The sequence below is a fragment of the Convolutriloba macropyga genome, chromosome 8, assembly GCF_964194025.1.
Source record: "Convolutriloba macropyga chromosome 8, txConMacr16.3, whole genome shotgun sequence".
NCBI classification, from domain to species: Eukaryota; Metazoa; Xenacoelomorpha; order Acoela; family Convolutidae; genus Convolutriloba; species Convolutriloba macropyga.
The window spans coordinates 21,842,925-21,867,982 of NC_134475.1; the positions used below are offsets into that span (position 1 = coordinate 21,842,925).

At 36.0% G+C, this 25,058-nt stretch overlaps 1 protein-coding gene across 1 annotated transcript in view; it reads left to right on the plus strand.

Annotated features, from left to right (window-relative positions):
• Positions 1-2,566: 2,566 nt before the first annotated feature.
• The window catches only part of LOC142344585 (guanine nucleotide-binding protein G(s) subunit alpha-like), a 45,670-nt gene continuing 23,178 nt past the window's right edge, over positions 2,567-25,058 (plus strand). Inside the window, exons 1-4 of the mRNA XM_075396369.1 lie at positions 2,567-3,119; positions 6,498-6,742; positions 6,945-7,042; positions 7,275-7,329. Of these exons, the coding sequence (XP_075252484.1) occupies positions 2,981-3,119; positions 6,498-6,742; positions 6,945-7,042; positions 7,275-7,329 (537 nt within the window). The 5' untranslated portion in view covers positions 2,567-2,980. The remainder of the gene's footprint in view (positions 3,120-6,497; positions 6,743-6,944; positions 7,043-7,274; positions 7,330-25,058) is intronic.

Below are 25,058 nucleotides of genomic sequence, written 5' to 3' on the forward strand. Positions count from 1 at the left end.
TAGAATTCGAGACCGTAAGTCACCGCTGTAATAACAATTGCGTTAAAAATCGTTCACTGAACTTAAATTCAATATTTGTAACCTTTCGTTTTAGAGAAAACTCATTGTTAAGCTTCATTAACTAGCTATTCCAATTGATGTCCAAGAGCCAAAGTGCTTGAAAAAGTTACGCTTATATGGTTGCTGGTTTCTTGGGTTTCTGGTCGCGTGAGTATACTGATGTACTGGTTTAAACCACTAAAAGTACAAAATTAAATACTCCTTACAAGAAGAAGAAGAATATTCAATTATCTAACCATTCGACAAATTGTTGAAATTATTTACAGTTATCAGAGATAAACATTAAATTCACTCCTCACTGCCGATATAAGTACTCCCTACTTTCTCTTCAAAAATCCTTTTCCACAAAAAAAAAATAGTTTTAAAATTTCGATTAGCCATTCATAGAATTTTTCTGTAATGCTTTAGAATATTGTACAAGCTATATGCTACGTGTCTTTAAATCGGAATCTGCGTTAAAAGCACGGCAAGATGCTTATTTAGTTGTTAACTACCTGTGTATATAATATCCCTTAGAACTATAAGGCAAATATATTTGCGTTTTGATCGATGAGGTTCGCAAAATTGATTTTGGTCCATCAGTTTTAAATTTTTCGCCAGGCTAATTTACTGGATAAACTTGATCTGCCGTTTCCTGATGTGCCCTGAGTTCAAAGTTGCTATTTTCTGGTTAGCCTGCTTGTCCCATGAGAAGTCTAAGTAACCTAGTTCTGCGGTTTTTTGGAAATGTCTTTCCTTAAACCTAACTGACACTTGTTCACGTGGGTGATATCCCCTCAGCAATTCTCTTGGTTCTGATCAGAAATAATAATCGAAGTTTATCAAATGAATGTTTATGCCTTAATAATGTTTTTTTTTGTCAAAACGTTGAATTGACAACAATCGGCTGCTTGGTTTTTTATTTAACTTAGTAGTGGCTGTTGACTTTTCAAGTCAACTTAGGGCCATAGCAAAAGGCATGACAGTAGAAGAGTAGTATTATGTAATAGTGTGACTTTAGAGATATACAGTAAACTGACGGTCCTTATTCAATATACTGTTAGTTTATTGTTTGTGACGAAGCCTTTTAGTAACATTTATGTGGTTTGCTGTTTTCACAAAAAGAGGCGGCCTCAGATACTCGTGCTTCTAACTGAGGTTTATAGTAAAATCTTGACACCACTTTAGTGTAATAATTATTTTCACGTTCACGCGGCTTCTAGAGCCTAGCATAGTGCTGTAAGTATAAAATACAATGCGCATATAAGGTGAATTTATATACGCTGCCGTAATGTTTCATAGTGGGGGCTCACTGTTCCGTCCATTGGGTGGATCATACCCATTTTGTTTTTGGTTGGAAAGTAAGAACAAAAAGCTGGCATTTTTAATATAAGGTTGAGCATTTTAGGCTGTCAATTGAAGAACGAAGGACGGATCTTTTCTGCTAGCGCCCCCAGCCTTATATAGCCGTTAAATTTGCACCCCCCAAAATCTAAGTTTTCGCGAATTGTAAGAGCGATATTTGCATTTCATTGAAACAAGAGTGTCTAGGTAGATTGAAGGCACTTTTAGAATAGTTTCCTTAAGAAGTTTTAAAAAATCAAGCCCCTATTGTAGCCGATAACACCAAAAATGATCTAATACAGAAATTTTTATTGATGCTTACGTTATATGCCACAAATTTCGGTTGAATACGTAATACTTTCAAACCATAGCTGTGCTAGCCTTTAGTAAATGCATATTGCTCATATATGTTCACGTATAAGATTACTTAGCTTTAACAATATGTTTACACATTTATAAATGGGGGTGCCTAACTAAGCGGGGGGGGGGGGGCGCTAGCAGAAAAAATCCCGAAGGACGCTGCTTGTAGTGTTAAATATGCTTGTATATTTTTATACATTTTACCAAATGCAAGCGTATTTTCTTTATACGCAACCAGATAATGTTAATAGGGCTGCTTGTTAAGTAAATCAAGAGAAACGGCTGAAGAAGCTCAAGGAGAATCCTTCTTTCGCACGTGCGGAACTGTTTCAGATCTTAGCTAGTTCATCTATTTGATGTTGTAAGATCTGAAAACCAGAAGTCATAAGATATCAAAATGTGCCGAAAAAGTTAGAGCCTTCAGGTGTTGGGTGACTGCTGAAGTTGTCTGTTTGTTTGTTTTGGAGGATTTTCAGTTTCATCTGATGCGATAAATTTTCCAATTAGTTCAACAGTTAATCCATAGGCAAGTTGCTTCTGCAGGTGGCGTTGCAGTCACAGTGGAGTTCCCACGTGCTGCTGTTTGTTTCTGAGAAACGAGCCTCGATGTACGGATTGGATTCTAAACCAATAAACCTTAGTTATTGATCTATATTCAAGAACCATAGCATCATCTCAATTTAGAAATTTTTTAAGAATGGTAGACCTTTTTGTTTTGGACGCAGTGTGAGTCTGACCCGGGATACTTGGTTATCACCCGTGCCAGTTACTGCATCTAAGGACGTCGATTATGCTCTCAAAATTGTTGCATTATTTCAGGCTGCCTGAATGATGAATTTAGATCCAAGATCATAGAACAGTTGAACTGACGTCAAATTTCTGCTGACGGTCGAATTTCAGCAGCGAACTGCTATTGTGGACATTCAGCAGCTTAAATCAACAATGGTGAACTGTTCTGCTGGCATAATGAATTAAATTTAAACATTAGTTTGAGCTTTATTGTTGATAGAAGTTCCTAGAATCTGGCCAACTTTCCATCCTGGGCTTGTTATCTTCTTGTATTTTCGTAATAGAACTCAATCGAATTGACAAAGGAGACCTGCCAAATTGAGACGGCCAAGCTGTGTCCCCAAGCATAAGTGGGATTAAAAAGAAGTCTTTTCCCCGCAAACTTGTATACCACCCGCCTTAGTTGCGTCTGTCTCAAAGCAGATAGAAATCTTCCCCAGCCGGCAAAATGATCATGGGGTGTTTTGGAACGAATACGGTCAAAGATGACTCCAACAAAAACCAAGCAGTTCGAAACAAAGAGATCGAAAAGCAACTCACGAAAGACAAACAACACTACAAAACAACTCATCGATTACTTTTACTTGGTAAGCTTTGAATTCGGGTTTTGGGTTTCACGGTATCGGCTCTATGACTCAGAAAATCAACAAAGCGTATGCTAGAACATAAATCTTAATCGCCTAGCGGACTTCGTGCCCTGACACGAAGGAATATGCGGCCGAGTTCTCCGTACAAGGCAGGAGGAGGACTAGGTCTAACTAGCTCTAACGTATTGAGAGAAACGAAAGGAGCTCCTAAAAAAATTAGGAGCTTTTTGCAAATATTGCTCGGGTCAATTGTGAGATTTTGTTAGTAAAGGCAATCAAATTCGGACTGGAGGACAACTACGTGGGCAGCAAACTGACAAATGCGCGGTTAAAGCATATTTAGAGAATCAAGGGAAAAATAGGCATTAAAACCCCGAGGCAGCTCAACTTTGTCAATTAATTTTCATTAAGTCTGCAAGTTGGGAAACGTGTGCGCTTTGGCAATATGTTTTTACTGCGCATTTGTCAAAAATTCTCGTTGTACTTAATTGAGTTCCAAAGTTTTGCCCTACGTTTCGTGCACTACTCGCAATCGCACTTTTGACTGTTTCGCAAGTGTTTACAGAAACCTAAATTTTTACCCTTTTACTTCTAAATACATTAGGACTTAAATCTTAGTCCCTCCCGGGCCATATGCCCAGCTCTTGGACGCAAGGACTTTCGTGTCAAGTTACTAAGTCTCTCGGGCGACTAAAATTTGTTCGAACCCATACATATATTGCGTACATGTTTTCCACGTTGGTCTCTAAGACTTAAACAAACTAATTGACTAAGGTGAGCCACCTCGCGGTTTTAGTGCTTGAATATTTTTTTAATTCTTGTTTCTCTATAATACTAGAGTCCAAATAGTACATAAAATGAGTCTTCAAAGCATCTTTTAAGCCCCTAGTGAAGCCATATATCCTTACGCGACTGAAACAGGCTACAATTGAAGCACCACTCCAACTGTCGTTCGAGAGCAATCCTCAATTTGATCTAAGGTCAAATTTCGAGTTACGTGCGAAGTTATATAACTCGGGACAAATCTGGAGATTAGCATTGTTACAATGTTCTTCGTGTGATTTGAAGTAACCAGTTAAGGGAGCGAAGCTTTACGTTCAGTTTGTGGAATTTTTCTTGGCAGTAAATTGCTCTCAAACGAAGCTTGTCACAATTATGAGGGTCCTGTTGGTCTTTGAGATTTCGCTCTTGATCTATTGTTCGTCTGAACATGTGACTGTTCGTCCTCAAGACAGTGAAGTGGTAAATAATGTTAATGAAGTCCTAATGTTTATTATAGCTGTAAGATGAGCGGAGCTATATTGCGGTGCTCTTGGTTTTTTTTTACAATTCAAAAAGTTTGAACTGTATTGGGGCTCTGTCTTTTTTAAAGATCTGTTCACACATTTTCATGATTTTTGAAGCCAAATTGGAGTACCGATTTTGGTCACACCGAAACAGGAAGTGTAGCGAAAAAGTGATTGATTTTGCGCGTGAATATTTTTGGCTCTATTTTTGAAGTATTGTGAGAAAACGGTGTTTGAACAAAAATTCGCTTTCTCGCTAGTGGTTTCTTGTTCACTTGCGGCATTTTCACTTTTTCACTGTTTTTTCAATTTTGGATCGGATTTTCTTCTAGATTGTTTTCCCAATCAATTCATAGTTCATTCTGGGCCTAGTTTTTTGTTTGAACTAAATTGTTATTTCTCTCTAGTGGTTTTTAGTTCACATGCAGCATTTTGATATTGATTTTGTTTTTTTTTTAAATATTTTTATCTGATTTTTTAAAGAAATTGTTTTCCCAATTCACTTATAGTTCATTCTAGGTCTAGTGTCTTTGTTTATTCAATGACAATTCTTCGAATTGTACGTCAGGTCTTGTCCTGCTATGTTTTTAATTCTATTTAACCCTTTTTAGCTCTACGTCAGTCACCGCTTTCACGTTTGACTTCTGCCTGAGCTGCTTCTGTTTCAACTGAATGGATATTATAATTGATCTACGATATTACGTGAAGGTCAAAATGCAAAATCCATAGAAACGGGATAAACCAATAAAACCCAGGCACTAAGACCTCATGTTTGGAAAAAGTGCATTAAGTTATCAAAGTTCCTTAGAATATATTGCTATTTGTTTCTCGTATTACGGTTATAGTCCTACAGTTCAGAGGCTGAATTAACCATATTTATCAAATCTAATGAAACTGCGGAACAATTTAGAGCTTTTCTGACACTTCCATGTCAAAATAGTTGCGGCTTTTTTGTTTTACATTTGTTTTAACAGCAAAGCTGAAAGTCAAATTTTGGGATTGACTTCTTCCTCATATGTGTAATAAAGATCCCTAATGAAAAGCCTTCTGCGCAATGAATTTTTACAAACTTTATCGCTAATGTTTTATAAATAGTTTTTTGAGCATAGTCGATAATTTCTTCACTTAATAGCTGTATCTGTTTATATCTATGTGGCATGCAAGTGTATTCCTTCGCAGCTATTCCGCCGGCTATGTTGTTCAATGCTGGAATCGTTAATGCTTCAGTCTGACGACGGGGGTCGGGGATTTGAAGCCCTCCTTTGTTTGAAGTTTTGAGCGCAGAAATATTATCTAGTCTCCAGCCCGCTAAGAATTAAATTACTCACCCGTTGTTCGAGAGCAATTTGTCCGACGTTAGTCTGTTTAATTGCTCTCAAACGAAGTTTGTAGCAATTATATTAGTCCTGTCGGTCTTTCAATGCGATTTTTCGCTTGATCGATTTTTCGTCTGACTCATTTGACTGTTCGTCCTCAAAAACGGGATGAACAGGTAGCGCCCTGTGGATATTAACTGCTCTTAGAGCCTTTCAGCTCACTAGTCTCCAAGTATGAGGGCCACAGAAACTGTTTTGGAGACATACTTATGGTGTGAAGGGCGGTTCTTAGAGGTTGACCACCCCCCATCCCATACACACACAAACCCCCCTCTCACTTCACCCTCCCCAATCCTCATCCCTGCACAATTTTCAGGCTGTAAGGAGCCCGTGCAGTCAAAAACCGCCAAAAGAAGCGCGTTTCGAAGCAGGCAAAATATTTTAATTTTCACTTTTTTGCGGATCTTAGAATGGATCATTTCATAAAATGGCCAAATAAATCAAGTGTGCAAAGTATGTTTTAAAGTAAATGGTTGTTCCTCATTTTCCTTATCATATGTTTTTACGGGTTCTACTGCTCTTAATTGCGTTTCTAGTATATACGCTTTCTCACTATCAATTTCATTTCTCAAATTTTTTCAACAAATTTCTGCTAAAAGACGCATGATTTTGTATGTGTCTTCATTTATTAGGGTAAATTTTTAATTGCACATTACGGAACCTTCTCAGAAAACTTTTGCATAGTTTCAATAAGTCATAATTTTTGTTATTTACAGGTGCTGGTGAGTCGGGCAAGTCAACAATTGTGAAGCAAATGAGGATATTGCACGTGCATGGGTACAGCAAGAGTGAGAGGAAAGAGAAGGTGCAGGACATCTGGAGGAACATTCGAGACGCCATCCTCACCATCACAGACGCCATGTCCCAGATCGAGCCGCCCCTCGAGTGCGAGAGCCAGAACCAAGAATATGCTGACTACATTCTGGACGAGTGCACCAAACCAAACTTCTCATACCCCGAGGTACTCTCTTACTCTTTATCATTGCGAAACCTTTCTGCTACCATGACTTATAACTTCTTGTAACTCTACTGAATGAGTGATTTGGAGAATTTGTGTAAATTGAAAAAAATCTTGCAATCGTAATTGAGCCTTTTAGTTTGAATGCGTGGTGTATTAAGCATACTTGTAGCTGAGAATGTGAACGTGTGATGTTATGTTTCAGGAATTCTGGAATGCCACAAAGATTTTATGGCAGGACTCTGGTGTGATGACTTGCTTTAAAAGGTCCCACGAGTATCAACTCATCGACTGTGCTGAGTAGTGAGTGTTCTCTGTCTTTTATAATTAAACACTTAAATACTCATTCATTCGACAAACTTATTTTTCTCTAGTTTTTACAACTCCACTGTTTTGTGAGAAATAGCAGCTATCAGCTTCTCGTAGCTATCAGAGTTAACACAAAATGAAAACGCAGAATAAAAGAAATTATGAAAATTAGCTCTAGGTTGGAAATCGACGAGACGTTTATAATCTTAAACATTTCGTGTTTTAGCTTCCTCAATAAAGTGGACGAAGTTAGACAACCCGATTATGAACCCAGTGATCAAGTAAGTTGCGATTTCCCCTGGTGTCTTGGTTAAATTCAATGTGCTGAGCTGGAATTCAGGAAGCCCTATTGGAAAATAAAGGGAAAGAGGAGCTAAAAGGCTTTTATATTGCCGTAGCATGAAGTTCGCTAAGCATATATGAAAAATGTGCAATCATAGTTGAATCAATTACAGCTGATCGACAGACCGCGGGTGCGAGGACGCTTGGGTCACCTTGAAAGATGAAATAACGATGCTTCTGGTGGTGGTTTTTTAAAACAGTGATTTAATGCAATGATTTTTTTTAGATCTTTTTAAATTGTTTAATAGCCGCCCTCATCTTAGCCGGCTACTATAGCGCTCCTATTTTTTACAATCAAATGAATTTTTTGATCACGTGCTGGTTTTTTGAAGCAGTTTAGTTTTAACTCCAATTTTTTCAGTCAATGGTGTTCATCTCAATTATCTAAACCAGTAATAGCATTTTTAACATCGGAAGCAAATATTACAATTTTGTTCATTTTTCAGCTATTTGTACCATTTTGCCTTATTTTTGAGCTTTTTCAACAGTTTCTGCATTATTATTAATTGCTCTCAAACGATGTTTGTAGCAATTGTATTAGTCTTGTTGGTCTTTTTAATGCGATTTTTCGCTTGAACGATTTTTCGTCTGACCCATTTGACTTTTCGTCCTTAAAAACGGGGTAAACAGGTAGCGACCATTGGGCATTAAGTTTCATTAGAGGCCCTTAGCCGCGTTTAGTAGTATTTTAGGTGCTTAATGTGGTGAAGCGACTGGGAAGGCCGTAGTTTAGGGTTAAATGGTCATTTTTAGTAGTTTTTGAGCCCAAAATGTTACAATTTTTCGTGTTTTTCATTTTTCGATATTTTTGGTGGACCAGTCAAATTGAGGCTGGTTAAAGCTGCTAAAGGTCTTTTGCAAAACATAAGTACTTTTTATGACCATTTTAAGAACTGTACGTTTTGGTAATCCAAACAAAAACACGCGAATTTATACTAATTTTCACAATGTTTTTAAGCTTTTTGAAAATTTGTCAAATTTTGGCTTTTTTCAGTCCTAGGTGTCGAGGAATCTCCTCTAATTTTTGATAATAGGTTATTGAATAGTTTTTAGTGGTAATGGAATGGTTTTCAACATTTTAACATCACGAATTTTAGCAGTTTTTTGACAAAACTTGCAATTTTTTTTTCAATTTTTTGACACTTATTGCCTTTCAAGTTTCTCGAGAGCTAAAAATTTTGATTGGCCATGGAGTAGTTTTCAACTTTCCAATATCACAATTTTTAGCAAATTTTTGATAAAAACTTGCAATTTTAATTTAGGTGGGAAATTTTGGTCATTTTTTTAGGTTTCTCTAGAGTTTGATAATAGGTTACTCTATAGTTTTTATATTTAATTGAGTTTTCTTCAACATCGCAAATTTTATCATTTTTGACAAAACTTGCATTTTCGTTTTTGATATTATCATTACATTGACATTGTCAGCCTCAGTCTTAAATACTTTGTTTTTTTTCCGGCACAACTGGCCCAGGGAACTCCTCCAAGATTTGATTATAAGCTTCTGCATAGTTTCTAAAGTTAATGGAATGCTTAGCAATGACTCGAATTAGCAATAATGACCCGAGTTCTAGCAATTTTTATTAAATTTAAATTTTTTCAACTTTTCGGAAAATTCTTATTTTCCAGGTTTTTGGATCTTTATGAGCCAGTGAAACTATTTAAGGCTTGAAACAGGGATACTGGATACTCACTTAAGACAATGAAATGGTTCTTAAGATAATAATATCTTGAATTTTAGCAAGATTTTGTTAAAAATTGTAATCGTTTCAGAAATTTTTCAATGTTTTGCCCTTTTCTGAGTTTAACGACCATTACGGGCCAACGAAACTTTTAAGTCTTGCCGATGGGTTACATGACAGAACTCCAGAGACGGAAAATGATTTTGGTTATTGTTTTGACTGCGAAATCTGGAAACTTTTCTTTTAAAATTTGCACATTTCTGTTTTCTATATGTTTTAATTACTAACAAGACTAGAAAGCTAGAAGTTGTCGAGTCGAATCTCATCATTGAAAATATTCCTAGCTCTTCCTCTGTCGGTTGGGTTTTCATTCCTTTCCTTTTCTCGTTCGCGTTTTATCTCTCTCACACTTTCTCCCTTAACTCTGTTGATGCGGCACTTCAGCCGATGTTGTGGCGTGATATCATCTATTACCCTCAACGCAGATTTATAGTAGAAATGTTGTACCATAAATGACTTAACTAGCACTTTAGGAAACCGTTGTTGATTCCGCTCAAACGAAGTTTGTAGCAATTTAAGCCTGTTGTTCTTGCATATGCGATTTTTCGCTTGACGGATTTTTTGTCAGCCATTTGACATTCCGTCCTCGGAGACGAGATAAAGAGGTTGCGCCCAATGGGCATCAAGTTCTCTTAAAGCCTTTCAGCTCACTAGCCTCTAAGTATGCGATTCACAGAAACTGTTTTGGAGTCATACTCCCGCTGCTGTGCTCCCACCGTCCGCCGCTGCTGCCGCTGCGCTCATCTCATTCCCCTTCAATTAAGCTAAAGGGGTCTCCCATTATAGCGCTCGCATGATTTTATAACCCTCCCATTATGGTCTAATTACCATTTTTGAGAGGTGAGGGCTATAGGTTATCTGACCACTAAGCGGGCGGGGGGGGCTATATTGGGAAAGACCCAGCTCAAGCTAGACTCACTAAAGCGTGGCTAGCTACTGAAGAAGGCAATCGCTCGCAGGTCGTTTGAGAGCAATTCGCCCCGCCTTAGTCGGTAATGTTTCATAGCATTTGGAGAGCTTTGTGGTTAAAATTAGTTGTTCTGGCAGTCTTAGTGGTGTGTCAAACTGTTCTGTCTTCTGTGTTTCTAATTTATTGCTTCTAGATGTCGTATTTCTTGGATGATTGTTAAGAGATTATGTAGTTGTTGCTACTATTTAGTTACATTAAAAGACAAGACATGGCATTTTTTTCTTGACATATTTTATACTAACTTTTTTTTCACGCTTTTGTTCTTTGCATGTTTTAATGTTTGTCTCTCCGACAAATGTTGCGTGGGTGACTGGTGTACTAAACAATTTAATTACGAATTTTCCCAGTAATGGCTGGGATAGTGGTTGCTTTAGAGCATTTTCTAGAGAACTTTATCTGAAATTTTTTTCAAGTTTGTCTCTCATTTCCTTTTCCTTCCCGTTTTTCTTAGTGATCCCGTTTTAATAGATTGTCTGTCCAATAGTCATATTTTTTTGCTAACTACGTATGTTAAACCGTCTTTTTTGGAGTCTGAACTAAAAGTAATTTTTCAGATTCTGGTCAGTTTTTGTCAGTAGGATTTCTCATGTTATATTTTCAAATTGTCAATTTTTAAGAATCTTTAAGATCATTGGGGAACGTCAATTTTGGATTTTGAGGCTTTTCCGGAATTCTTCCAGCTTTATTTTTTGTATAGTGTTCTCACACATTTTTTCATGACTTACTGTTCAAAACTTGATTAACAGGTAACGCCCAGTGTGCATTAAGTTTTATTAGAGGCTCTAAGGTGGCATTAGTAGTCTTTGAAGTGCTTAGAGTGCTCAACGTGCTTGGGAGGCCTGAACTAAAGGCGAGAAAGTCAATTTTTGTTTTTAAGTCAATTTTTCACATTGTCATTTTTCGTTAGATAGGTATCGCAATGTTTTTCTGTGTTCATAAAGGTCCATTGCAGGCAATACTTATCATGTCTTTTTTTGTGCGATTTAATTTGGTAATGGAAACCTGAACACCCAAAATAGTATTTTTTTGCAATTTAATTTTTTTCAGCTTGTGTAAATTTTTCAAGCTTTAGGGGTCAATATTAGTAGTCTTTGAAGTGCTTAGAGTGCTCAACGTGCTAGGGAGGCCTGAATTCAAGGCGAGAAAGTCAATTTTTGTTTTTAAGTCAATTTTTCACATTTTCATTTTTCGTTAGATAGGTATCGCAATGTTTTTCTGTGTTCATAAAGGTCCATTGTAGGCAATACTTATCATGTCTTCTTTTGTGCGATATAATTTGGTAATGGAAACTTGAACACCCAAAATAGTATTTTTTTGCAATTTAAATTTTTTCAGCATGTGTAAATTTTTCAAGCTTTAGGGGTCAATCAAACATTATTTGAGCGTGAAGATGGGCTACTGGATGTTTTCTAGAACAATTAAGATGCTTCTGAAAGTTTCATTATCAAGAACTTGAGCGGCGTTTCAATAAAATTAGAATTTTTTGTCAAATTTTATTAAAAGTTTTGTCACTTCATTTTGTTTTTAATAGCTGCACAGCGATAGCTGGGGCTATTTTTGGCCTTCTCTTGGTTTTTTTAGCTGCTGTTGTGGCGTGATATCATCTATTACCCTCATTAACGCTGATTTATAGTAGAATTGTTGTACCATAAATGACTTAACTAGCACTTTAGGAAGCCGTTGTTGATTCCGCTTAAACGAAGTTTGTAGCAATTTAAGCCTGTTGTTCTTGCATATGCGATTTTTCGCTTGACGGATTTTTTGTCAGCCATTTGACATTCCGTCCTCGGAGACGAAATAAAGAGGTTGCGCCCAATGGGCATCAAGTTCTCTTAAAGCCTTTCAGCTCACTAGCCTCTAAGTATGCGATTCACAGAAACTGTTTTGGAGAGTCATACCCCCGCTGCTGTGCTCCCCCCGTCCCCCGCTGCTGCCGCTGCGATCATCTCGTTCCCCTTCAATTAAGCTAAAGGGGTCTCCCATTATAGCGCTCGCATGATTTTAACCCCCCCCCCCCCATTATGGTCTAATTACCATTTTTGAGAGGTGGGGGCTATAGGTTATCTGACCACTAAGCGGGCGGGGGGGGAGGGCTATATTGGGAAAGACCCAGCTCAAGCTAGACTCACTAAAGCGTGGCTAGCTACTGAAGAAGGCAATTGCTCGCCGGTCGTTTGAGAGCAATTCGCCCCGCGTTAGTCGGTAATGTTTCATAGCATTCGGAGAGCTTTGTGGTTAAAATTAGTTGTTCTGGCAGTCTTAGTGGTGTGTCAAACTGTTCTGTCTTCTGATTTATTGCTTCTAGATGTCGTATTTCTTGGATGATTGTTAAGAGATTATGTAGTTGTTGCTACTATTTAGTTACATTAAAAGACAAGACATGGCATTTTTCTCCTGACATATTTTATACTAACTTTTTTTTCACGCTTTTGTTCTTTGCATGTTTTAATGTTTGTCTCTCCGACAAATATTGCGTGGGTGACTGGTATACTAGACGATTTAATTACAAATTTTTCCAGTAATGGCTGGGATAGTGGTTGCTTTTGAGCATTTTCTAGAGAACTTTATCTGAAATTTTTTTCAAGTTTGTCTCTCATTTCCTTTTCCTTCCCGTTTTTCTTAGTGATCCCGTTTTAATAGATTGTCTGTCCAATAGTCATATTTTTTTGCTAACTACGTATGTTAAACCGTCTTTTTTGGAGTCGCAACTAAAAGTAATTTTTCAGATTCTGGTCAGTTTTTGTCAGTAGGATTTCTCATGTTATATTTTCAAATTGTCAATTTTTAAGAATCTTTAAGATCATTGGGGAACGTCAATTTTGGATTTTGAGGCTTTTCCAGAATTCTTCCAGCTTTATTTTTTGTATAGTGTTTTCACACATTTTTTTAATGACTTACTGTTCAAAACTTGATTAACAGGTAACGCCCAGTGTGCATTAAGTTTTATTAGAGGCTCTAAGGTGGCATTAGTAGTCTTTGAAGTGCTTAGAGTGCTCAACGTGCTAGGGAGGCCTGAATTCAAGGCGAGAAAGTTAAATTTTGTTTTTAAGTCAATTTTTCACATTGTCATTTTTCGTTAGATAGGTATCGCAATGTTTTTCTGTGTTCATAAAGGTCCATTGCAGGCAATACTTATCATGTCTTTTTTTGTGCGATATAATTTGGTAATGGAAACCTGAACACCCAAAATAGTAATTTTTTGCAATTTAAATTTTTTCAGCTTGCGTAAATTTTTCAAGCTTTAGGGGTCAATCAAACATTATTTGAGCGTGAAGATGGGCTACTGGATGTTTTCTAGAACAATTAAGATGGTTCTGAAAGTTTCATTATCAAGAACTTGAGCGGCGTTTCAATAAAATTAGAATTTTTTGTCAAATTTTATTAAAAGTTTTGTCACTTCATTTTGTTTTTAATAGCTGCACAGCGATAGCTGGGGCTATTTTTGGCCTTCTCTTGGTTTTTTTTAGCTGCTGTTGTGGCGTGATATCATCTATTACCCTCATTAACGCTGATTTATAGTAGAAATGTTGTACCATAAATGACTTAACTAGCACTTTAGGAAGCCGTTGTTGATTCCGCTTAAACGAAGTTTGTAGCAATTTAAGCCTGTTGTTCTTGCATATGCGATTTTTCGCTTGACGGATTTTTTGTCAGCCATTTGACATTCCGTCCTCGGAGACGAGATAAAGAGGTTGCGCCCAATGGGCATCAAGTTCTCTTAAAGCCTTTCAGCTCACTAGCCTCTAAGTATGCGATTCACAGAAACTGTTTTGGAGAGTCATACCCCCGCTGCTGTGCTCCCCCCGTCCCCCGCTGCTGCCGCTGCGCTCATCTCATTCCCCTTCAATTAAGCTAAAGGGGTCTCCCATTATAGCGCTCGCATGATTTTATAACCCCCCCATTATGGTCTAATTACCATTTTTGAGAGGTGGGGGTTATCTGACCACTAAGCGGGCGGGGGGGGGGGCTATATTGGGAAAGACCCAGCTCAAGCTAGACTCACTAAAGCGTGGCTAGCTACTGAAGAAGGCAATTGCTCGCCGGTCGTTTGAGAGCAATTCGCCCCGCGTTAGTCGGTAATGTTTCATAGCATTTGGAGAGCTTTGTGGTTAAAATTAGTTGTTCTGGCAGTCTTAGTGGTGTGTCAAACTGTTCTGTCTTCTGATTTATTGCTTCTAGATGGCGTATTTCTTGGATGATTGTTAAGAGATTATGTAGTTGTTGCTACTATTTAGTTACATTAAAAGACAAGACATGGCATTTTTCTCCTGACATATTTTATACTAACTTTTTTTTTCACGCTTTTGTTCTTTGCATGTTTTAATGTTTGTCTCTCCGACAAATATTGCGTGGGTGACTGGTATACTAGACGATTTAATTACAAATTTTCCCAGTAATGGCTGGGATAGTGGTTGCTTTTGAGCATTTTCTAGAGAACTTTATCTGAAATTTTTTTCAAGTTTGTCTCATTTCCTTTTCCTTCCCGTTTTTCTTAGTGATCCCGTTTTAATAGATTGTCTGTCCAATAGTCATATTTTTTTGCTAACTACGTATGTTAAACCGTCTTTTTTGGAGTCGCAACTAAAAGTAATTTTTCAGATTCTGGTCAGTTTTTGTCAGTAGGATTTCTCATGTTATATTTTCAAATTGTCAATTTTTAAGAATCTTTAAGATCATCGGGAAACGTCAATTTTGGATTTTGAGGCTTTTCCAGAATTCTTCCAGCTTTATTTTTTGTATAGTGTTCTCACACATGTTTTCATGACTTACTGTTCAAAACTTGATTAACAGGTAACGCCCAGTGTGCATTAAGTTTTATTAGAGGCTCTAAGGTGGCATTAGTAGTCTTTGAAGTGCTTAGAGTGCTCAACGTGCTAGGGAGGCCTGAATTCAAGGCGAGAAAGTTAAATTTTGTTTTTAAGTCAATTTTTCACATTGTCATTTTTCGTTAGATAGGTATCGCAATGTTTTTCTGTGTTCATAAAGGTCCATTGCAGGCAATACTTATCATGTCTTTTTTTGTGCGATATAATTTGGTAATGGAAACCTGAACACCCAAAATAGTAATTTTTTGCAATTTAAATTTTTTCAGTTTGCGTAAATTTTTCAAGCTTTAGGGGTCAATCAAACATTATTTGAGCGTGAAGATGGGCTACTGGATGTTTTCTAGAACAATTAAGATGGTTCTGAAAGTTTCATTATCAAGAACTTGAGCGGCGTTTCAATAAAATTTGAAATTTTTGTCAAATTTTAAAAGTTCTGTCACTTCATTTTGTTTTTAATAGCTGCACAGCAATAGCTGGGGCTATTATTGGCCTTCTCTTGGGTTTTTTTTATTTCGTCATGATTTTGTTACGACCATATGACGTCACAGCCACTTTTTGTTCATTCGTTCATGCAATTTCAACTGAATTGCAGGTGTGACGTCATTTTTCGCTCTTAGTGGAGCGAGTTTTTTTGTTCATGCGCGTGATTAAATTTTTGGTCACACTTGACTTACCTCACTCTCAAAAATGACTTCTTCAATTTGAAATTGACTTCTATTTACTTTAATTCAAAGAGATAAGGTCAAATGGGTGTGTGTCACTAAATGAAGGTTATTTGAGATCAGCTAATAGAGACAGCAGTAAATTATACAGATTTTTAATCAAAATATAACAGATCAGCCTTCAATGAAAAGACGAATTTTTTTTAATCTCTTTTTTTACTGTTTTTTTAGACTGCCGATCAACGAATCTATTGCGGCTATTTTCTGGCAATCTGCCAGCTATCTTTTGTGTTTTCTAGCGAATGATTACGTACCTGGTTATTATTGGTTTCGATATTTTTGTGACCACGTGACCAATATTTTTCCAAGGTACGTGTTTTTGTGTTTTTTCAAATTCTTGTACGATTTCTGGCCCGAAAATGTTTCATTTTTCACGATTTTAAATCAGAAAGCGAGGGAATGGTTCGCCTCCTTTGATACATGACTATCTAATTTCAAATCTGTCAATGAGCATGTAAAAGTATGTTTACATAATGCAAGATTGGTTTGCAACAAGACCTCGCAAATAAGAAGTCATGTTGAAGCTAAAGATTTTAACCTCATAATTTTAACAGAAACTTGAATCAAAGATGACGCAAATGATCAGTTTTATCTCTAGCAGTGTTGTCCAAATGGCTATTTATTACTTAAGTGCAAACAGAAAAGAAAAAATTGGCAGAGGATTAGCGGTGTTCTATGATGGAACTTAACGTTTCGATAATTTTTCAAAGAAGTGTTTTACAAACGCGGAGGTGGCTTCTCTTGAATTTACACTGGGCAAGTCAGTGTATCTTTTGGTTTGTATATACCGTCGACCTAATACTAATATATGTTTATAAGTGATTTAACATCGTGTATTGAGGAGAAAGCGCTGTTGTTTGAAAAATTACTTATTGTAGGCGATATCAATGTTTCTATGCTGCTATCAAATGATTCATCGAGAAATTGGTGTTCTTTTTTGGACGAATTTGGATTGCAACAGCAAGTTACTGTGCCTACTCACAAAAGTGGTGGAAGCGTAGACCAGGTTATTACATCCGAGGAGGTTGAAGTATCAGAACCTCTTGTAAGCTTCGTTACAAGCTCTGATCATGGAGTTGCGCACTTTGACCTTCTGCAAAAGCAGAATTTAGCTGTAATGAAGGCCTCGTGCAAAAAATGGCAATATTTTGACGTTGTATTGTTTGCAGAAAATATTTTTGCTCCGATCGACAGAGATAATCCTGAAAATGTTTGGAACAGTTTTAATTAATGAAATCTTTCTTGAATGCTTTCTTTGTTTCTAGAAAATAGAAGACGTATTAGTTTCAATACCTCTAACGAATGGTCGAGAATTGAATGATTCACATACAACTACCTTCAAACAGTTTTGAAACAGTGATTTGCAATTAATTTATCCTAAAATTTCGAACAGTACTGCACTGAGTGATGGAATACCAACGAGGTTTTGTAAAATTGTTTTGAAAAATTCTCCGGACTACATCATTGCGTTAATTAATCCAACTCTCCAGATAGGATAATGCCCAAATCAATTCAAACAAGGAGGCCTGAGGCCGCTCATTAAAGAGTCTAACCTTTCTCCTCAGTTTTTGTCGAGTTATCGCCCTGTGACAAATTTAAGATTCCTGTCAAAATTTATTGAAAGACTTGTTTTTGAGCAAATTAATTACTCTCTAGAATCCAATGATCCCATAAGAAAGAATCAGAGTGCTTTTCGTTGCTCGCATTTAACGGAAACGGCTTTGCTTAAAGTCTTTAATGATCTTCTTTGCTATCTAGACGAGTCGTGCTCCGTGATGTATATTAGGTTAGACTTGTCCGCAGGGTTTGATATTATTGATCATCAGTTTTTATTTAAGATACTAGTGAAAATGATTGGTTTGCAATCGGTGGTGTTACTGTTTATTAAGAAGTATTTTTCAAATAGTTGCCACAAGTTATCATAAATGGATGTCTTTCTGGTGATCTTAAAATTAAGACGGGTGTGCCAAAAGAGTCGTTTCTTGGTCATTTACTTTTTTCCTGTTACATGCTGCCTTTAGAAGATTGGCGAAAAGAACTGGAAATAAAGTATCATTTCTACGCAGATTTGTATTCCGGTTATATGTATTATATTTTGTATCCGGTTCGACCCTCAGTCAATGCATGCTTGATGATATTTTGGCCTCGATTCAACGTTGGTTCAGCATTGCAATATTGAAATTGAATGCAGATAAGAGTGAGTATATGATTATTCGGAAATGTAAAATTGTCAAACATGGTCTCTTACGTCTGCCAGAGGATGGGGAATACACTGAATAGGTAAAAGTTCTTTTTTGTTATATTGATGATTGTCAACTTACTCTGCAACGATAGGTCAAGTTTGTTTGTTCGAATTCATTTTATTGTCTCCGTAAAGTGTGGTCAATTCGTGATCCAAGTTAAAACATCAGTCCTAGTTGAGTTAATTAGAGTTTTAGTGTCACCACGTGTTGACTACTGTAATTCTCTTTATTATGGTCTGCCAAACTTTTTGTTAGCAAAACTGCAGCGAATAATGAACTCTGCCGGGCGTTTGATTTTTCGATTGCCACCTTCAACACCAACCTCGTCGTACCTGAAGCAGCTACACTGGTTGCCAATTAGGCAACGCATTGTGTTCAAAATCCTATTGTATGCGCATCACTTTATTCATCAGCCTGGCAAACTCGCACTACATTTATCGGAACTAATGAAACGAAATATGATGGTTACAAGTTCTCAATATTTTTACAATTTACTTGTTGCCAAATTTCGCTCTAATTTTGGAAGACATTCGTTTTCGCATGCTATCGCTGTTGAGAGGAATTAGCTCTCATTTGCTTTGAAGCCTTTACCATCTGAAATTTTATTCAGGCGAAAACTCAAATTTATCTGTTTTAATTTTCCTGCACTGTTGAGATTTTAAAAGGTGCTAATTTCAATAATAATAATAATAATAATAATAATAATAATAATAATAATAATAATAATAATAATAATAAATTATAATAATAATAATAATAATAATAATAATAATAATAATAATAATAATAATAATAATAATAATAATAATAGTAATAATAATAATAATAATACTCTTATGAATGAGTAGAGGGTCAAATGCTTAACTTTAACAGGTTGTTTCTGTTTAGGTGCTGATTTTTAAGTTGTTAGTTTAATAAATTATTAATGTCTCTCAAACGAAGTTTGTAGCAATTAGACTAATCCTGTCGGGCTTCTTTTTGTGTGATTTTTTGATTGATCGATTTTTCGTCTGACTCATTTGACTGTTCGCCCTCAAAAACGGGATAAACAGGTAGCAACCTGTGGGCTTTAACTGCTCTTTTGAGCCTTTCAGCTCACTAGTCTCCAAGTATGCGATTCACAGATTCTGTTTTGGAGAATTATACTTTTAGTGCGAAGGGCGGTTCTTAGAGATTGACCCCCCTGTCAAAATTTATTGAAAGACTTGTTTTTGAGCAAATTAATTACTCTCTGGAATCCAATGATCCCATAAGAAAGCATCAGAGTGCTTTTCGTTGCTCGCATTCAACGGAAACGGCTTTGCTTAAAGTCTTTAATGATCTTCTTTGCTATCTAGACGAGTCGTGCTCCGTGATGTATATTAGGTTAGATTTGTCCGCAGTGTTTGATATTATTGATCATCAGTTTTTATTTAAGATACTAGCGAAAATGATTGGTTTGCAATCGGTGGTGTTACTGTTTATTAAGAATTATTTTTCGAATAGTTGCCACAAGTTATCATAAATGGATGTCTTTCTGGTGATGTTAAAATTAAGACGGGTGTGCCAAAAGAGTCGTTTCTTGTCAAACATGGTCTCTGACGTCTGTCAGAGGATGGGGAATACACTGAATAGATAAAAGTTCTTTTTTGTTATATTGATGATTGTCAACCTACTCTGCAACGATAGGTCAACTTTGTTTGTTCAAATTCATTTTATTGTCTCCGTAAAGTGTGGTCAATTCGTGATCCAAGTTAAAACATCAGTCCTAGTTGAGTTAATTAGAGTTTTAGTGTCATCACGTGTTGACTACTGTAATTCTCTTTATTATGGTCTGCCAAACTTTTTGTTAGCAAAACTTCAGCGAATAATGAACTCTGCCGGGCGTTTGATTTTTCGATTGTCACCTTCAACACCAACCTCGTCGTACCTGAAACAGCTACACTGGTTGCCAATTAGGCAACGCATTGTGTTCAAAATCCTATTGTATGCGCATCGCTTTGTTCATCAGCCTGGCAAACTCGCAGTACATTTGTCGGAACTAATGAAACGAAATACGATGGTTACAAGTTCTCAATATGTTTACAATTTACTTGTTCCCAAATTTCGCTCTAATTTTGGAAGACATTCGTTTTCGCATGCTATCGCTGTTGAGAGGAATTAGCTCTCATTTGATTTGAAGCCTTTACCATCTGAAATTTTATTCAGGCGAAAACTCAAATTTCTGTTTTATTTTTCCTGCACTGTTGAGATTTTAAAAGGTGCTAAATTCAATAATAATAATAATAATAATAATAATAATAATAGTAATAATAATAATAATAATAATAATAATAATAATAATAATAATAATAATAATAATAATAATAATAGTAATAATAATAATAATAATAATAATAATAATAATAATAATAATAATAATAATAATAATAATAATAATAATAATAATAATATAATAATAATAATAATAATAATAGTAATAATAATAATAATTATTATTGAGGTCGTATCATACAATGATGAATTGTATGATGCGCCCTGGCCGGATTTGAAATATCATTGTATGATACGCCCTCGGACAACTCTGAGCCAACTACTTTTTTGAATGAGTTTTTGAACATAGATTAGGATTTTAGGTCCAATTTCATCGACAGAAAAAAAGATTGAGCCCAAACGGTGCTCAAATTTTTTCAAGAATTATTATTACTAAAAAAATATTATTGAGGGCGCATCATACAAAAAAATTCTCGGAGGTGATTTTTTTGTAAAAAACTTGCTCTTTATTCCCACAAAAGTAGCAACAGGGCTTTCTACTGGACTTCAGGGTTTCACTACGTGGAACAGCATATTTGTACGTTAGTAACGATGTTTTTATGTGAGTTTTTATTGCTGAAAACACATTATTCTTTTAGTTTTAAATGTGCTTTTCTGCTCGGAGCACGCCCTCTTTCGTCAGGCAACCTGCTGTTAGCATTGAATTTGCCTAACATTCTCCAATGCAATCCTTCTAATGTTAATCTTGAAACTGATTTTGACATATTGTTTTAATTTCGGTTCAAAATGGATGATTTTGTTTCAAAATTCGATATCAAAGTTGATAGTTTATCACTGGAATTATGTTTAACTCATGAACTAGATAACTCAATTAGCGTTGCTACAGTCAGTTTCTTCTTAGAATCCAAAGAGAGCACCGAAAAGCATAGTTTGCGAAGTTCTGATAAAGCGGACAAGAAAGATGACGTTGAAAAATATTTATATGCAGATCAAGATAAATTTTTTGAAAACTTTGTTTCCGACGGTATTTTTTCAGGCGAGCTGCTGTTAGCGGTACTTTTGTGTCATGTGTTCCACTGCAAACCTTCAGATGTTACAATTAACACTGATCCTGACAAATTGATTTGATTTCAGTTCAAAATGGATGATTTTTGATTGAATTTATTATCAACTTTGATGGATCACTAGAAGATTTGTGATTGCTTGGTGAACTAGATAATCCAATTACCGTTGCTACGCTCAGTTCACTCAGAGAAACCAAAGAGAGAAACGAGAAGCATAATTTGCGAAGTTTTGAAAAAGCCGACAAAGATGACGTAGAAAAATAGAAATATCTTTATTCAGATCAAGATAAATTTTTTGTAAAATTGGTTTTGATAAAAAAATACAGATTTTTTTGCCAATGACTCAGTTCAGAAGGGTGACCTTGTATTGTTCTACCGGGGAACAAGGTTGACGCGAGCCAAATACTTCATTAAACTGATTGAATTCAAATTTGCAAATGAATACATTGTCACTGATGAAAAAAAGAGGTGTACATAGATGCCACGGATGTTGCTTTTTTATAAGTGGCTATCGCTTGGTATACCACCGATGAGTGCAGAAGACCAAATTTGAAGGTAGAAAGCTACGTTTCGCAAGTCTAATTGCGGCATGTGCAGTTTGTTGCATTGAGAAATGTTGGAACAACCGTTTTCCAACAATTTGGCTGTATAGTGCGCCCTAATAATCAAAAATAATTTTTTCAAAAACTCTCAAAAACAGCCCTTCTTTAGAAAGGAGCTCCAAAACATGTCGCTTTTTTTAATTCGTCCAGCAGTTCTTAACAATTTACGCCCAGTTTGGTCAATTCACAAAATTGTGTATGATGCGCCGTTAATAATTCAGAATTTGCTATGCAAAATTTGTGGTCAATTATTATTGGTTTTTAGTTTTTGTGTGGAGTCGGAATTCAGCAAGCAGGTCTGTTTTGGGCTTGGATCAAATGCGCAGACAAAACATCTGAACATTTTTAGTTAAAAAATTGAGTTTGAGGAATTCATTGTATGATACGACCTCAATAATTCACTGTGTATGATACACCCTCAATAATTTTTTTTGATGTGTATGATACGACTCTATAATAATAATAATAATAATAATAATATTAATAATAATAATAATAATAATAATAATAATAATAATAATAATAATAATAATAATAATAATAATAATAATAAAATAATAATAATAATAATAATAATAATAATAATAATATTAATAATAATAATAGTAATAATAATAATACTCATGATAATAATACTTATGAATGAGTAGAGGGTCAAATGGTTAACTTTAACAGGTTGTTTCTGTTTAGGTGCTGATTTTTAAGTTGTTAGTTTAATAAATTATTAATGTCTCTCAAACGAAGTTTGTAGCAATTAGACTAATCCTGTCGGGCTTCTTTTTGTGTGATTTTTTGATTGATCGATTTTTCGTCTGACTCATTTGACTGTTCGCCCTCAAAAACGGGATAAACAGGTAGCAACCTGTGGGCTTTAACTGCTCTTTTGAGCCTTTCAGCTCACTAGTCTCCAAGTATGCGATTCACAGATTCTGTTTTGGAGAATTATACTTTTAGTGCGAAGGGCGGTTCTTAGAGATTGACCCCCCTGTCAAATTTTATTGAAAGACTTGTTCTTGAGCAAATTAATTACTCTCTGGAATCCAATGATCCCATAAGAAAGCATCAGAGTGCTTTTCGTTGCTCGCATTCAACGGAAACGGCTTTGCTTAAGGTCTTTAATGATCTTCTTTGCTATCTAGACGAGTCGTGCTCCGTGATGTATATTAGGTTAGACTTGTCCGCAGTGTTTGATATTATTGATCATCAGTTTTTATTTAAGATACTAGCGAAAATGATTGGTTTGCAATCGGTGGTGTTACTGTTTATTAAGAATTATTTTTCGAATAGTTGCCACAAGTTATCATAAATGGATGTCTTTCTGGTGATGTTAAAATTAAGACGGGTGTGCCAAAAGTGTCGTTTCTTGGTCCTTTACTTTTTTCCTGTTACATGCTGCCTTTAGAAGATTAGCTAAAAGAAATGGAAATAAAGTATCATTTCTACGTAGATTTGATTCCGGTTATATGTATTATATTTTGTATCCGGTTCGACCCTAAGTCAATGCATGTTCGATGATATTTTGGCCTCGATTCAACGTTGGTTCAGCTTTGCAATATTGAAATTGAATGCGGATAAGAGTGAGTATATGATTATTCGGAAATGTAAAATTGTCAAACATGGTCTCTTACATCTGCCAGAGGATGGGGAATACACTGAATAGGTAAAAGTTCTTTTTTTGTTATATTGATGATTGTCAACTTACTCTGCAACGGTAGGTCAAGTTTGTTTGTTCGAATTCATTTTATTGTCTCCGTAAAGTGTGGTCAATGTGATCCAAGTTAAAACATCAGTCCTAGTTGAGTTAATTAGAGTTTTAGTGTCATCACGTGTTGACTACTGTAATTCTCTTTATTATGGTCTGCCAAACTTTTCGTTAGCAAAACTGCAGCGAATAATGAACTCTGCCGGGCGTTTGATTTTTCGATTGCCACCTTCAACACCAACCTCGTCGTACCTGAAGCAGCTACACTGGTTGCCAATTAGGCAACGCATTGTGTTCAAAATCCTATTGTATGCGCATCGCTTTGTTCATCAGCCTGGCAAACTCGGACTGCATTTATCGGAACTAATGAAACGAAATACGATGGTTACAAGTTCTCAATATTTTTACAATTTACTTGTTCCCAAATTTCGCTCTAATTTTGGAAGACATTCGTTTTTGCATGCTATCGCTGTTGAGAGGAATTAGCTCTCATTTGATTTGAAGCCTTTACCATCTGAAATTTTATTCAGGCGAAAACTCAAATTTATCTGTTTTAATTTTCCTGCACTGTTGAGATTTTAAAAGGTGCTAAATTCAATAATAATAATAATAATAATAATAATAATAATAATAATAATAATAATAATACTCTTATGAATGAGTAGAGGGTCAAATGCTTAACTTTGACAAGTTGTTTCTGTTTAGGTGCTGATTTTTAAGTTGTTAGTTTAATAAGTTATTAATGGCTCTCAAACGAAGTTTGTAGCAATTAGACTAATCCTGTCGGTCTTCTTTTTGTGCGATTTTTTGATTGATCGAGTTTTCGTCTGACTCATTTGACTGTTCGCCCTCAAAAACGGGATAAACAGGTAGCAACCTGTGGGCTTTAACTGCTCTTTTGAGCCTTTCAGCTCACTAGTCTCCAAGTATGCGATTCACAGAATCTGTTTTGGAGAATTATACTTATAGTGCGAAGGGCGGTTCTTAGAGATTGACCCCCCCCCCCCGCTCCACTGACGTAGCCCCTTCAATTAAGCTAAAGCTAGCCTCGCTAACCCGTGCCTAGCTACTGACGAAGCCAACCGCTCGCCGGTCGTTTGAGAGCAATTCGCCGACGTTAGTCGGTTATCCACATAAGGCTTTTTCATTTGTATGTTCGTTGTACTTGAGATGTTATTTGTGCGTGAAAAAAATCTCATTTCCAATTTTCTTTTCCCCATTATCTTTGGGTTGTATGTTCAATTTTGGTTCTGATCCTTCTCTAGATTTGTTTAGTCGACGGCAGTTTTCTGACGATGACGCCTCTTCTAGTCGTTTCTAGAACTCTTTAGCTGGTTTTGTGTTTGAAAGTTTATTCAGGTCTCATTCTAGACAGATTTTTGAGTGCAGTGGTTAGTGGAGCAGGAATTACAGCGAAATGACATTTCGTTTTGCTTTTGTTTGGTATAATACTTGTTGATCAACAGGCCTGAATTCTTTTTTAAGTTTCTGATATCCGAGACTGCTCTTAAATAAGAGTTTGTAGCTTTTTGTAATCAGATTCAGAG